The following is a 14,690-nucleotide window of genomic DNA, read 5'->3' on the forward strand; positions in this document are numbered from 1 at the left end:
TCTATTAGCTAAAAGCCAAAGAACCACATTTAATTGACTACTACAGTATGCAACCTTTTCTAAATGAAGTTCACTCCCAGGTGACACACAGTGTCTTACAAATCAACATGCTAAACTGCCCTACTATCCAAGGTTATAGTAGGTTCATTTAATTTACAAAAAGAAATACCCACTATGCTCGTGCTGATCTCACAAATCCTTCAGTGCCCACCAAAACCTCAAGTATTTCCATAGGCCTGGCTGTGTCTTTTGGTGGCAGTATCAGATCTCTGGTTACTGCTTCCTTTTAGCATGCACAGAATACAGACCAACGTCATCGCTGCCTTATACTGAGACTAACACTTTTGTAGCCTCTGGCTTAGGCCAAAAGGCAGGGTCTTATTTTACAGCCCTCCTAAGAAAAAAAGTCTTCCAAAGCTGAAACCTCTAAAAATGCTGCCACTGGAATTTTAACTGGCACAAACCATGCTCAGCATGCTCCTCCAGTCTGGCTGGAGTTACACTGCCACCTTGTCAAATACCAAATTGACTGTAAAATTGCCCTAAATGTTTATAAATGGAGCTCAAAATTTGGGACGTGTATTTATTGCTGTCTCTCTCTGAGCCTCACCATTGTTTGTGACCCTTGTAAAGCCTGTTTGCTAGCTGGCAGCTGCAAAAAACACATTTAGAGACCCACACAGCATGTTTTCAGTGGTGTATCCCAGCTCAGATCAGGCTAGATCCAAAATGCTGTGTCAAAAAATCTCAGGACTAATATTTAAAAAAAAAAAAAAAAAAAAAAACCCACCACCCCAACAACCTCCTTACGGACAGAATCTTTCGTATGGTACATGGGCCTGATTCTCAGAAGTGGTGGATATGCTCAAGGGGAGTTGTGAGAAATCAATTCATACACTAGGTTTACCCACGAGGATGTGAAGCTCATTTGCATGAAAGCAGCAATATGCATTTATTCACTGTTGAACTGTGTTACTAAGTGAGTATTAGTTGTCAAAAATTATTATTAAAACATGGCAATCCAGCTCATTCCTCGTAATATTACACACATGTGACAAGAAATAAGGTTACAAGAAATAAGGTTACATGTATTCTTTCCAGATGTTTATAACTACACCACTCTCACTGTAGTATCTCAATGCCTCCCATCGAGTTAAAAAGAAATTCACTAACGGCAATGGCCTTAATTTTTCCCCTACTTCCTTCTGATGGAGTCTGGGGTACTCTCTCCCTCCCCCATTTCCTTCTTCTCTTCTCCAAATTCCTTTTCTCTTTTTCCTCCAGCTTGTCTTCACCTCCTTTTGTTCCTCCTCTTGCTTCTCCCTCCTTTGCTAATTCTAGTTGTGTCTGTGAAAAAGCCAGGCCAAAAGACTGAGTGTACAAAGACTTGAGACTTGTGGTCATACAGATATCCTCCTGTATGAATGCAAAGTCTTGGACCTGTTGTCAGACAAGCCTGGTCTCGCACTGTCATGAGATTCTCACTGAAGTTGATAACTTCATAGCGTCTCACAATTACTCCCAAAAGGCATCATGTATCCTTTTAGAGAGACATGGGCAGACAATTAGTCTTGTGGGAGTCCACAAGGGAATATTCTGAGTTACCTGGCTCTGATCTCTGGGACAACATGACCAATATCATCTGTTTCTAGGCCCTGCATTGTGCAACTCATTGCTAACCAGTTGAGCTTATGGACCTTGAGTTGGTTGCTCGCTGTTTTGAGACAGCACACAACTGGTATCTTCAGCTCAGTCCTATTCACTCTCTTCTATGGATCAATTGCTCCCTTGGCACTATTTTCTGATATGATATTGCCTTCCTACAGAGTTCCACGACAGGCATGAACGATTGTTACTTATTGTCATGGCTGCTAGGAAAAGTTTGGTCCCCAGAAGTGGTATATTTCTTCAGAGAGTAATCAGTGAAGAGATACAAGATACAATGTTGTACATGTACACTCATGAACGGGGGTATTAGATTGCAAAAGCAAACAGCAGCTTATAAGTCACAGAGGCAGCACTACTTCCAGGACTCCATCAAAACAGCTTGTCCCTCAATAAGTTAAAATATTTTACTTTGTAGCTATTCTGAAATTAACTGAGCTGGGGCATTATTAATGAGTAATAGTCCTCAGCACTGTACTAACGTTACAGACCTAAAAGTAAACCAAAGAACTGAGTTGCTTTCCTTGAACTCTGCAATTTACAGAATGAATATAAATGTGTTTATAACAATTATATGGAGGTCTGCATGGAATGCACAATTAGCACAGTAACAACAAACATAAGTATTTATTTCTTCAGTACCCACCCCCATGTTTGTCATCTGACTGTGCATAATGATTAGTCTCAAGAATAGACTAGAATTTAGTTTATATAACACCTCTCATACTCTAAATATCCTGAAGAGTTACAAAAAGCATTGAGCTAGATACTGATAGCACAGCGATCATGGGTCTCCTCTTGTTCAGATTCAAATCAATGGCAAAGGACACACTGAGTTCAGTCATGAAGAAGCAGCCCTTAACAGCAAATGAAACAGCCATTATGTACACTGCAATAGCTCACTTGCAGCCTTGGACAACAGAAGTTAGCTCCTAACGGAATGCTAGCCAGGACATCAGGGTGATCCTCCAGTCTCTTCACAAAGGTGCCATTGGATCTTTAACTTACAGCTAAAGAATAATTTCTGCCAAAGATGGACAGAACTATCTCCAGTTTAATGCTACCCCAAGATTGCCACCCTTGCTGCAAATTCCCCTTTCTCAGCACATCACACTAGGGGGCTTGAACTCAAAATCTCCTGGACTAGGAGAGAGAGTAACCAGGTAAGCCAAAGATGGTGGCATAAAATATTGTTCCTTGTTTTAAAATACCATAGTAATGGCCCCTAACACTGCAGTAGCAATGCTGTCAGCTGTAGTATTTTGGACCATTGCTGTACAATACTATAGTATATATTAATAAAGGTTATGTAAATCCTAGCATTGATTGTTAGGAACTGCAACATTGCCTATTAAGCATGTGTGCAATAATATTAACAAATTATGGATAAAACCCTGGGCTCACTGAAATCTATTGCAAAACTCCTAATGGCTTCAACGAGGATAGGACTTCATTGTATGCATCTGCTGAAGTTACACCTCAACTTTTAACTCTCAGGTCTAGAGAAGCCAAGTAGGAGAAGCTATGCTGATTTGACTCTTATTCAATACAATTTAAGCACCTATTCAGGAGAAGCAGCTACTGAACATGTACAATGTACAGTGTAAGTACATTACAAAACAGAAATAAACTGAGCGCATTTTGTTAAAGATGAGCAAAATATCAAATATAACTGCTTTATGTAGTGACAATCAAATACATATATGTAACTATATATATAAATTTGTATATATTTATATAAATAAATACAGATAGAAAGATAAGAGAGTTCTAGGTCTTTAGATATCTATATCTATTCAGATATCAAGAAAGAGGGAGTCAGAGAAATCTCTCTCGGACTCTATTTATATCTATCCATTCGGCCTCAAAATGTCCTCTCATCTCACGCGAAAAGAGAACAACAGAATGTAAACAACACGTGTTCTTACCAGTATTCCCTTGAGTTCCTTCACTGCACTATCAGAGGCTTTTGGTTCTTCCGGCTGTAATTAAACAAAACACACACATCATCAAATCTGATTCTGCAAATACTGACTGTGCAAGATGTGTGTGTTTGTTTTGTATTGTATTTTAGGACAAACACCACATGAATCTGCAATGGGTTTGCTGGCCAGGCCTATGTAAATTTATTAACTCACCACCCCTCAAAGTGGGACATTTAAAATTGCTAGTATTTCCGAAAATATTCCAATGCTTGGAAAGATATTAACTAGGAATTAAGGAAAAAATAAAATAACTTGAATTCTAGCGAGTATACTTTAGTAAATTTGAATATTAACATTTTAGCATAAAAACCTTAAATAAAAATGAATGCAACAGAACCAGGGAGTTCAAATAAAGTCCCCCTTTTACTACTGCTCTCCTTGATTCCCTACTTTTAGTGGCGTCCCCACCTCTCCCACACCACTAGAGGCAGGACAGATGTGGAAGGGAACTGGGGAGGGGCAGCCTTCTTTCCCATCTCAGAATCCTCCTCCCATTGGGGTGGGGAGAAGGGAACACGGGAATTTAGAGACAGCTACTGTGAATGGCAACAAAGGGGGAGTCTTCTTGCTCCGTCCTCTGCCCCATACTGTTCATATTAAGACAGACTATTGCTTTCGTCAAACCAGTGCCACATCATCATAGAACCCTCCCTCTACAGCCACTTGCAATGTCCCCACCCTTTTCCAGGCTGTCTCATGATGCCCTGGCAACAACTTTGGGTGCCATTATGGGAGTGGATGGTGCTCAGCACCCTGCAGGATTGGGCCCAGTGCATTCATTGGAAGATGCAGGTTCCCTGCTTTTGTTAGGATCAGGCCTGCTGGGAAGCAGCAGTACAATGGCAGCTTTCATTCAGACACAGCAGAACAAAATCAGCAGGTTAGGGTCTATTAACTGAGTAGCATCTACCCCTTGAAATATTTCTGAGTGTTAGGGTTTGGTTCTTTAATTTTTTTTTTTTTTTTACACTAAATATTCATAAGGTTCTCTAGGATACCAATTTCTGCTCTTTTCCTTTCAAGGTACATAAATCTGACTACCTTAATTATTTTAATCCTCTTAGCCAAATGACACATTTTAATGAATGTGAATCCCTTCGTGTCATTATATTAGTGAGAGCAAGGGACGGGTGACCGTGAAAACGAGTTAGTTACAGTTAACAAATACTGCCCCTGCCTACCCACCCTGCAGGGAGAAAAATGGAACAACAGATCCAACTGCTATCCAGCTGCACTCTACCACTGGTATCCTTGCTTGCACTTATTGCTTGAGGTATTAAGGTTCATCTACAGTATTTCAGCCCAAGTGTCTTTAGTTCCCTTGAAGTCAACAGAAGTTAGAGGGCAGTCAGCCAGTGCTGAATGAAGGCAATGCAGGGCCCCAGGCAGACCTCTACATACAGGTCTGGCAGAGGGCTCACTATATTGTAACTCATATCAGCCCTGACATCACCTCGGTTGTCACTGTGACTCTGGCAGACCAGGTGCCAGCTCATGCCAAAGCCCCTAGGTCTCAGTGAGCACTGCCAATTGCATAGCTGGAAACCAGTCTGGCTCACCTGTGTATTAGCATTATTAAAACAGATAAGTTTATAAGGACGTGTTTAGACTTTATGCAATGCTCATAAAGGATACTGCATGTATTGATCTCACTTATAACATCTGTACCCCATGGTATAAAGTTATATTGAGTGTTCGCATTATACATCTCCGTAACTGGGTAACTAACCAAAGAGGAAAGGAGCATTAATTAATGTAAAGTGCTGGTCCCCCACACAAGAAGCCCCACTGAAACCAAATGAGCCATTGTGAAATAAAGACGTTGCTGATTGCCCCACACACACCGTGAAGAGGGGACGGGTGCAAATACTTGTCCCATGAGTTTGAACTCTGGGGGCAGGAAATAAAAATCCCTGACCAGAAGGAACTGTATCACTATGCTGTTTGGAATTTGGAGATGGAAAGGGAGCCCCAAGCTGCTACACTTGGGTTTGCTCTAAAGGACATAGAAAGCTTGCATATTGCAGCAGCTTCTATGATGTTCTGGAACCTAAAACTGTAATTCATTATGTTTACCTGCTTTAACCTTGTAAATAACGCTCATTTCTTTTTTTCTTTGTTAATAAATCTTTAGTTAGTTTATTATCGGATTGGCTACAAGCGTTATCTTTGGTGTGAGGTCTAAGATGCAATTGACTTGGGGTAAGTGACTGGTCCTTTGGGACTGGGAGTAACCTGAATATTGTGATTTTTGGTGTAAGGGACCATCTATCACAAAGGCAAGTTTGCTTGGGTGGCAAGATAGACCAGAGTACCCAAGGGGACTTTCTGTGACTGCATTGTTAGGCTGCTATAGTGCTTGAAGAATTAACACTTGTTACTTGGTTGGTGAAATCTATGTATAGGACTCACTACCAATTTGGGATTTTTGCCTTGTTTCTTGACAGTCTGCCCTGAGGTTGACTCCAGACAGCTTGACAGTCATAATATGTATCCAAAAGATATCTTGTAAGGTATCATATGTAAACTGGTGATGTGCTGGTCAGGAATACATTGCATGAGATATGTATGGATTATGTGCAAAGAGTTATGTATGTGTGCTTGGAGTATGTTCTTAAAATGTGTTTTAGAGGCAGTGCATAAATCATGCCGGCCCTAGACAAAGGGCTGTGGATTTACCTGTCTCACTGGCTTGATTACAGGCAGAAGATTATGAAAGTATATTTACATATAAGGTAAACAAAGCAATCAAGCTAACAAGCAGCAGAGGAAACAGCTTATAAACACTCTAGGGCACAGAGTCTATACTCCCAGCAAGCCTTCCTAGCTCTTGAGGCAGGAAAATATAAAGAGGAGCAAAAAGACATTTTAGTTATCCATCCCATAGGGGACAAAGGGGACATCCCCTTCTGATTCTATGAATGTTGGATCCTCTGACCTGGAGGGCTGGAGATGCTGGTAACCTGATGTGACTAAGAAAACTGCTTAGGCAAAAAGAACAGGAGTACTTGTGGCACCTTGGAGACTAACAAATTTATTTGTTATGCATCCGAAGAAGTGAGCTGTAGCCCACAAAAGCTTATGCTGAAATAAATTTGTTAGTCTCTAAGGTGCCACAAGTACTCCTGTTCTTTTTGCGGATACAGACTAACACGGCTGCTACTTTGAAACCTGTCAATATGCCTAGGCAAAGATTGTAACTTGCTAAGATTAAGATTTAGCCACTAGAAAGTGTGTTTTGTTTGTAACCATACCTGTCTCTTCTTTCTCTTGCTAAGTATCACTTAAATCTCTGTTCTCTGTTAATAAATGTATTCTTTGTTTTACTATTAACCATCTGAGTGCTGTTATGTTGAAGTAAAGAGTGAGTTCTCAGCTAGCCTAACAGGCTAGTGTGTGCACTGTGTCTTTGGAGGCAGCAAACTTGACTGTGAGCATCCAGTGAGGGGGACTGGACACTGTAAAGACACATCTCTGGGGACCTGCGGAACTGAAGTTCACCGATTGTTACCTGCAAGGCAAGGATTAGCCTGGCAGCGTATCAAGGGGTTTGTTTGTGAGGCCGGCAGAGTGGCATGGCACGGAACTGACACACAGTCTAAGCTCAAGCAAAGCTCTCCCTTGTTGAGGCAGAGGGGTAACATAGTGGCTTATAGTTCTGGGTGCCCTGAGGAAAGTGTCACAGGGTCCTTCAAACCCCACAAAGGGGCAGCAGGACCGCAGCCAAGCAGGGGGCTTGATTTGCCTTGGCGATGGGTGTGGACTCAGACAGCTTCCTTTGAGGCTCTAACAGCTCCTGTGCCCTCAGACATCACTGTATTGGTTACACCTAGCTCATGCTTCCATTTTTTTCTTTACAACATGAAGACTAGAAATATAATTTCTTTTAATGAAAGCTGGAATTCTGATGTCACCAGAAGACTCTCTGAGCTAAGGCTGTAGGTAAGAACCTGAAGGATCTGGGCCTTTACCTTAATGAACACTCTGAGGTCTGATCATCCTTCAAACACTTATGGTCACGAAGACCTTCTCACATTAGTAGTCCCACTGCGTTCCAAGTTACTCATTCGTGTAAGCGCAGAATTGTCAACCCAATTATTCAAAAATCACGAGTAAGGTCTTAAAAAAAAATCGAGAGATCTTTTTAAAATGTTTGGTTTAAAAATTCTGGGGCATCTTGGATGCATTGTATTTGTTATCTAGTTTCTGAGCTTCTCCGTTTCACTTGGGATTATATTTTCAAGCTCACCTCCATAAGGACCAGAAATGTACTTTCTAAAAAATACCAAAACAAAACATCAGTCTCTCCCGTAATCACATGACTCCGGGAGCTGTAGCTTTATGAAAAAACACCAAGAATCACATAAACTGTGACAAAAATCACAAGAGCTGGCAAGACTCTCAGCATTTCTAGGATCCAACTCTTTCACGGTAGTGAAAAAGCTTTACTTTTTGGCACAGGGCTAACTTTTCATTAATTTTCTTAAGAAAATTGCTACTTTAATCAACAGAAGATTTACTTAGCTTAAATATAAACATTTGAAAACCACTATCCCATTATCTTACTTTTGCGTACAGGCTATTTCAAGCTTTTATGCAGACATTAAACAACACTTTGCTGCAGACAGGTTCACAGATTACTGCTGTGTCTTGCATAAGGGGAAAGAAAAGAAATACTGATAAGATGGAAAGTACACTAGTCTGTGTTGTTTAAGGATCTAGTCTTTTGGAACATTTCCTTTACATAACCCAATCACATTCCTTTTCAGATTGTTATTTTTGTTCAGTTTCCTCATTGTTACGTTTGCTTAGGATTTCTAAAAGAGTAGCCTCTATTGTATTGTTAGGCTTGAGAAGGTGCTCTCTTTTAGTTTCAATCTGTATCAAGACAAATGCACCCAAGACCTTTCTGGATACTTCAAATACCAAAAAGACATTGTGAATTTGAAGAAAGTTCAAGGAGGATCAACAAAAATGATTTAAGGGCGGGAGGAATAACATGAAGACAAAAATAGTGCAATATTTATAGCTGGACTACATGATGACTAAGGCCTCTATGTTCAAAAGTGACTCATGATTTTCAGTGCTCAATTCGGGAACCTAGAAACGGAGGCACACAAAAATCACTAGTCACTTTTGAAAACTCAGGCTTGAGTGTGTACATGTGTACACCTGGGCATAGAGGGAGGCACAGCAGGTGTATAACAACATTTGAAGACTATCGGAAAGGGGGGGGGGTGGAGATCATAAACTTGAGGTCTGTTAGACTGACTTCCTAAGGAATTGAGCCATTGCTTGAGTCATTTAAAATTGCACTAGACAAAACTCTGGAGAACAAACTGTCAGAGAAAATCTTACACTAGCAGGGAGATGAATGAAATGACAAAGCAGCTATTCCATCTCTAATTTTTGTGATTCAATAATAGCTCTTTCAGATTTACCTTTTAAAATTACATCTTGTTCTGGAATCACTGCCTTATCTTTGTACCTTCTCTCAATTATTTTCTCCTCCTTCAAGCTTTTAGGCTGAATGGTTTATAGTCCAACAGTTAAACCCACTACTTTACCTTATTCTGGTCAAACAACAAGCAAAGTAAAAGAAAAAAAATTGTGCTCTGATAAATGTATTATGGTACATTTCATTTGTTTTCAGCATACATTACAGTACCAGGCTAATATTGTTCTAACTTCCCCCAGTGTAAGACTAAACACACAAAGAAACCAATGTTTAATTATTCCAAACCTTTGTCTTAGGTCTGCTTGACTGATTAACTGGCCTTAGGTGAACTCCCTTTTTAATTCTATCCATCATTTCTTCAACTGCTTGTCTCTTCAGGTCTCTTACTTCTTCCCCTATTCATAAGGTATAGATAGTGTCAAGTTAAAGCTACAAGATACACCGCTACCTTGATATAACGCCACCTGATATAACACGAATTCGGATATAACGCAGTAAAGCAGTGCTCTGGGGGGGCGGGGCTGCACACTCCAGTGGATCAAAGCAAGTTCGATATAACATGGTTTCACCTATAACGCAGTAAGATTTTTTGGCTCCCAAGGACAGCGTTATATCGAGGTAGAGGTGTATTAGGAAGAAACAAAGAAAACACTCCTTTTAAAGAGATACATTATAAAAATAAGTAACATTCACCACATGCTGCAAGTTATAAATATAGTTAGTAATTTAGTCACGAACATCAATGATCAAGCAACGATTAACGTGCAATGCAGATAGTTGTATAAATGAAAAAATTCCTCATGTCAGTGAGAGCAGGTGGAATATATACACACTATATATAATCCAAACTTGCATCCTTCCTCGGTTTGGCTGTATTATTAATGTAAATGAGAACTAAATTTAAACATAAGCCTTTTTTTAAACTCAAATCTTAGCTGTTCATGGGGTTTTCCCACAGGACCTCCTCTGTCCCAGCCCTTAGACCCCCTTACCCCAGAGAGGCACCCCTTACATCACTTTAAGGTATGTCCAGATGGCGATAACATGATCCACATGCTAGCAGAAGTCAGAAGCATCTACTTTGTATCTTTTTACAGAGTTGTAGCACCTGGATTTAGGGTGACTCAGGAACCTCACAATCATATGCAGGATCCTATGGACAGTTCCTGAGTTGCTGTACATTGTTACCGCCCCATTGCCTTCAACTGAACTATGACAGTTTACACAAGTTGATGATCTGGCCCTCAACCTTTCCATCCTGTTACAGTCAGATCATTATTATTTATTATTTGTATGATCATAGCACCTAAGAGCCCCAGTCATGGACCAGGACCCATTGTTCTAGGTGCTGTACCAACAGAAGAAAAAGATAGTGCAGTATATAAATTCAGATCTGGAGCCAGGGGGCTGATCCTGAGCAGTTGGAGATGCAGGTCTTCAGACCCCAAGAAATTAGCAACCCTGGTTAAATTGGGAGGTCAGATTCTGATCTCACTTAAAACACTGTAAATGGAAACAATCCCACTGGCTTCATTAGAGTTGGTCAAGATGGTCAAGTCAGTGATGCTTACAGATGAGGCAGTATCAAGGCCCCAATTCAGCAAGGTACTGAAGCACATGTTTAACTTTAAGCAATGGGGCTACTCAATGTGCTAGAAGTTACAGGTGTGCTTAAGAATCTTGTGAATCTGTGCCCAAAAGTCTTAAAAGAAAAAAAAGTAGAACTAAACAATGTGGTATTGATATAAAAATGAAAAACCTAAATACCACCAAGGGATCTGGCTTCCAAGAGACCCAACAGCAGACCTGGCTCAGACCTGTGAAATGTTCAAGTAAAACTGAAAGTCCTATCTGATGAAGGTGAGCTTTTCATACGAGCATATCGATGCACTAGAAGACATGACTAAAACCATGTAATTGCACCATACGAAAAAGGCCAACCTAATTAAGAGAGACAGATGGAGAAATACGGTCAACACTGTGAAGATCCACAGAAGGGCAGTTCCTGTACTGTATATCAATTTAATGCCAGGTTTTAATTTCCCAAACAGTCTGTTTCAAATGTAAAAGCTTAATTGGCTGTGAGGAATAGGAACCACTCGTTGTAAGTCCTTAACAAGGGTCAAAAGAAGCCTGAAGTTAGATACAGTAACCAGAGCGAGAGAGACCTTTTTTATTCTTTTTTATGAGCACTCAACCATTAAGGGAAGAAGCAATTTATGTGTGATTGAAGAAAGATCAGAACTGTTAAAAAGTTTACTAATAAATAATGGAAGAATGGGGTGTACTATTCACAGTATTTCCTGCAATCACAGCTGGTAACAATCAATGAAAAGGTATAATCAAAACATCTAAAATGCTTGAAGTAAAAAAAACCATGATAAATGAAGACAACATAGGTCTAGCATTATTGAACAGTTACTGGAAAAGAAGATTAGCTCTTTATAAGATATACAGCTACAAGGTCATTTCTCTACTAGTATCTGGACCGAGATCACCAATCTCATTTTTCATGGGCTGGTAAACAGCTAACATCATAGACTTCCTGTGTGACCTTGGCCAAATCACTTAAAGGCTCTGTTCCTCGGTTACCCCATCTGTAAAACGGGAACAATAATACTTCCTTTTTCCCACTCTGTCTTGTCTATTTAGGCCACACAAGCAGTAACAATCCTGCAAATAATTATCTATGTGCTTTCTTTATGTGCACAAGGATTAATGGGACTACTCACCTGCATAAAATTAAGTTTGGGTGTAACTGTTTACAGGACTGGGGTCTTATAATGTATGTTCTTCAGGGCAGACACAATCTCTTACTATGTGTATGCACAGCACCTAGCACATTTGGTCCTCCATGTGCTACTATCACATTACTACGAACAGATAGTAACAATTATTAGTCTTTACTAACCTGTTTTGCATTAAAACTGGTGCCAGAGGTGAATGCTTCCAAAATAGGTGGGTTGTTGAAAACTACTTTTTACATTTTTTTATTTTTTTTTAATTTCACACAAATATTGTTTGAATTTTCTAACAAGTGATCCACACGGCTTGAAATAGGATGAGCCATACCTGATTCTTGCTGAGGAGCTCTCTCTTTTTTGCTCACAGTGCTGCTAGGATGAGACCTCTTACGAATCATGGACATAAGGGACCTTTTCAGGACAATTAAAATGAAGATAGTCACACTGCTTTCTCTTATGAGCAACATCTGTACTTTTAGCATTGACCCTGAACATATGTCATATATTGCAAAACGAGCCAGCATTGAACGCTTGCTTCACTGATTTATAATTCTCCTATTTACAAAAGAGGCGTTAATCATTTCCATGAAGAGACAGAGGTGAAGCACCCCAACAAATACAAAGATATTATTTACTTTTCTTTTATTGTTGCCGGGCATCATGCAAAACACTTAAGATCTGAGTATTAAAAGGTAACATGGCATTGTGACACGTAACAAATTAAAGCCCTCCCGCACAACAACAAAAAATGAAGGATTGCACATATTAATGTCAAGCATTATTCTCCAGAGGACATTGCTAGAGGGTGATCATATCACTCCCTCATTTTTCAATGAATATTTGTTGGCCTACGTTTACCAGATCAAAAGAAAAAGCAGAGCCTATGTGTTGTGTTCAAAATAAATAAATAAAAAACCCCACCATGATATGCACTGTGAAATAGATACCTTCAGGCTAAGTATGCCCCCAGAATTTAGGGGTTATTTTTAAAATAAAGGTTTACAAAATTTATGACCAACAGAAGTGTTTAATTCCATGGATTAGAAAAAACATAAAACATTCCTCTGTAGTGTTTGCAAAACAAGCACTTCACCATTATGCTAACACATGAAAACCTAAAAGTGAAAAACTAGAAACTGATCAGAAACAAAATGTGAAACTGACCAGTCTATATTCATTGTCTAAGTTGAAAGAGAAATGCGAAAAGGAAACAGCCACCCTATACAATTCAGAGAAAATTCTCTCTTTAATACTCTTTCAGTTTTAATTTCAGTTATTAGTAACACAGAGGGAATTTTGCTTTTAAAATCGTGTCTTTGAACTTGGCAATGTACCCTTTTATCAAAAACACTGTAGAGATGTTTACACTTCTACATAATCTTCTATGGCTAAATTTTATCTGTATATTCCTCATATACTACAAGAACATATCCCAAGAATACTTCAGAATAAAATTTTTTTCCAGTCAAGGAGACTGCCGTACAAAGAAATACAGTTTCATTAAATAATATTGATTCCTTATTAAGGTAAAACATCTGGTTCATGTCAAGTTTTGAAATACCCATTTATCTTTTAATAATCATAAGTTGATGATGAATATTCTACTAATACTTACATTATTATTGCTGTCTTTCTTTGAACTACCTGTCATGGCAGCTGTAGCGTGTATGTATGTATGTATGTATGTATGTATGTATGTATATCATTTAATATAATTAAAAATAAACTTCTGAAAAAACCCCACTTACTGCCCCATTAGTCATTACAGATTTTTTTTTCTGGCAATGTGTGCTGTTACATAATATGCAAGTTCTTTTGGTTCTACAGACAGTACTCCAGAGATGATACACTTAGGAATGATTGCAGTCTATTTCATCTTGTTTAATTGTTCTTAGCCTTGAAAAATAATCTCTTTATGTCACAATTTAGCTACTTCCAATGTTAGGACACACTTCAGTGTTTCTCTCATCATCAATTCCAAGGTCTAGGCTTGAAATTTTCCATACCATCTCAAATAATTACACCTTATTGAAAAGAAAAGAACTGAACTAAAGATTCAGAAACCTGTCCTAAAATAATGATGTATTTAACTCCTAACTTTTAAAGCAATCCATAAAATATAGCCTGAAAATGTAGCTGTGTATGACAGTTACTCCGCACTCCCGAAATTCCTTCATCTGAGCGTCAGATCACATGTAAAAGTTACTCTGCGTTAGCTACTTTCGGCACCCTGATTACCTATGGAATTTGTCTTTCAAGAGGTGCAGTTTTGTTTGTGGCATGGGAGGAATTTACATACTAAACATCCTATTCAAATGTGTATATAACTGTAGTGGAAGTGAATAAAGTAGTTGGACTGTGTAAAATAATTAAGCAAGTCACATGAGCTAATGAAAGGTAAAAGCAGCAAGAGTCCAAATATGGCTGTTCCGAAATATATTTTACAGAATCAGCTAAACAATGACAGAACAGGGTTGAATTTTCATTGCTAAGCATTGGAATTTTTGTACATTATTCCAATAACTTAACAAGATTTGCATATGTTAATCTAGTGCAGCATGACAGAAAATTTCATTTTTAAACAATCTATTAACACAAAAAGCAAAGGCCAAGATTTTCAAAAATGTGTCTGAAGTATGACTTCACTGGCAGATGGCAAGTGCTCCGCAGTTTTGGAAAATCAAGCCACTTACTCAGGTGTCTAATTGTAGGCCTCTAGACTGAGATTTTCACAGGTGAGTTGAGCAAGCCATCAAAGCACTGGAGCACATACTTAACTTTAAGCATGTGAATAGTCTTAATGTAGGACTCTTCAAGCACTTAAAGATCATGCAGTTC

At 39.0% G+C, this 14,690-nt stretch overlaps 1 protein-coding gene across 1 annotated transcript in view; it reads right to left on the reverse strand.

Annotated features, from left to right (window-relative positions):
* SHTN1 (shootin 1) overlaps positions 1-14,690 on the reverse strand; it is a 72,925-nt gene that overhangs the window by 10,163 nt on the left and 48,072 nt on the right. The window contains exons 10-12 of the mRNA XM_024198443.1: positions 12,181-12,263; positions 9,394-9,503; positions 3,594-3,647 (exon numbers count right to left, since the gene is read on the reverse strand). Of these exons, the coding sequence (XP_024054211.1) occupies positions 3,594-3,647; positions 9,394-9,503; positions 12,181-12,263 (247 nt within the window). The remainder of the gene's footprint in view (positions 1-3,593; positions 3,648-9,393; positions 9,504-12,180; positions 12,264-14,690) is intronic.

This window comes from Terrapene carolina, unplaced genomic scaffold (genome assembly GCF_002925995.2).
Source record: "Terrapene carolina triunguis isolate 2854851 unplaced genomic scaffold, T_m_triunguis-2.0 Scaffold95, whole genome shotgun sequence".
In the NCBI taxonomy this organism is placed as follows: Eukaryota; Metazoa; Chordata; order Testudines; family Emydidae; genus Terrapene; species Terrapene triunguis.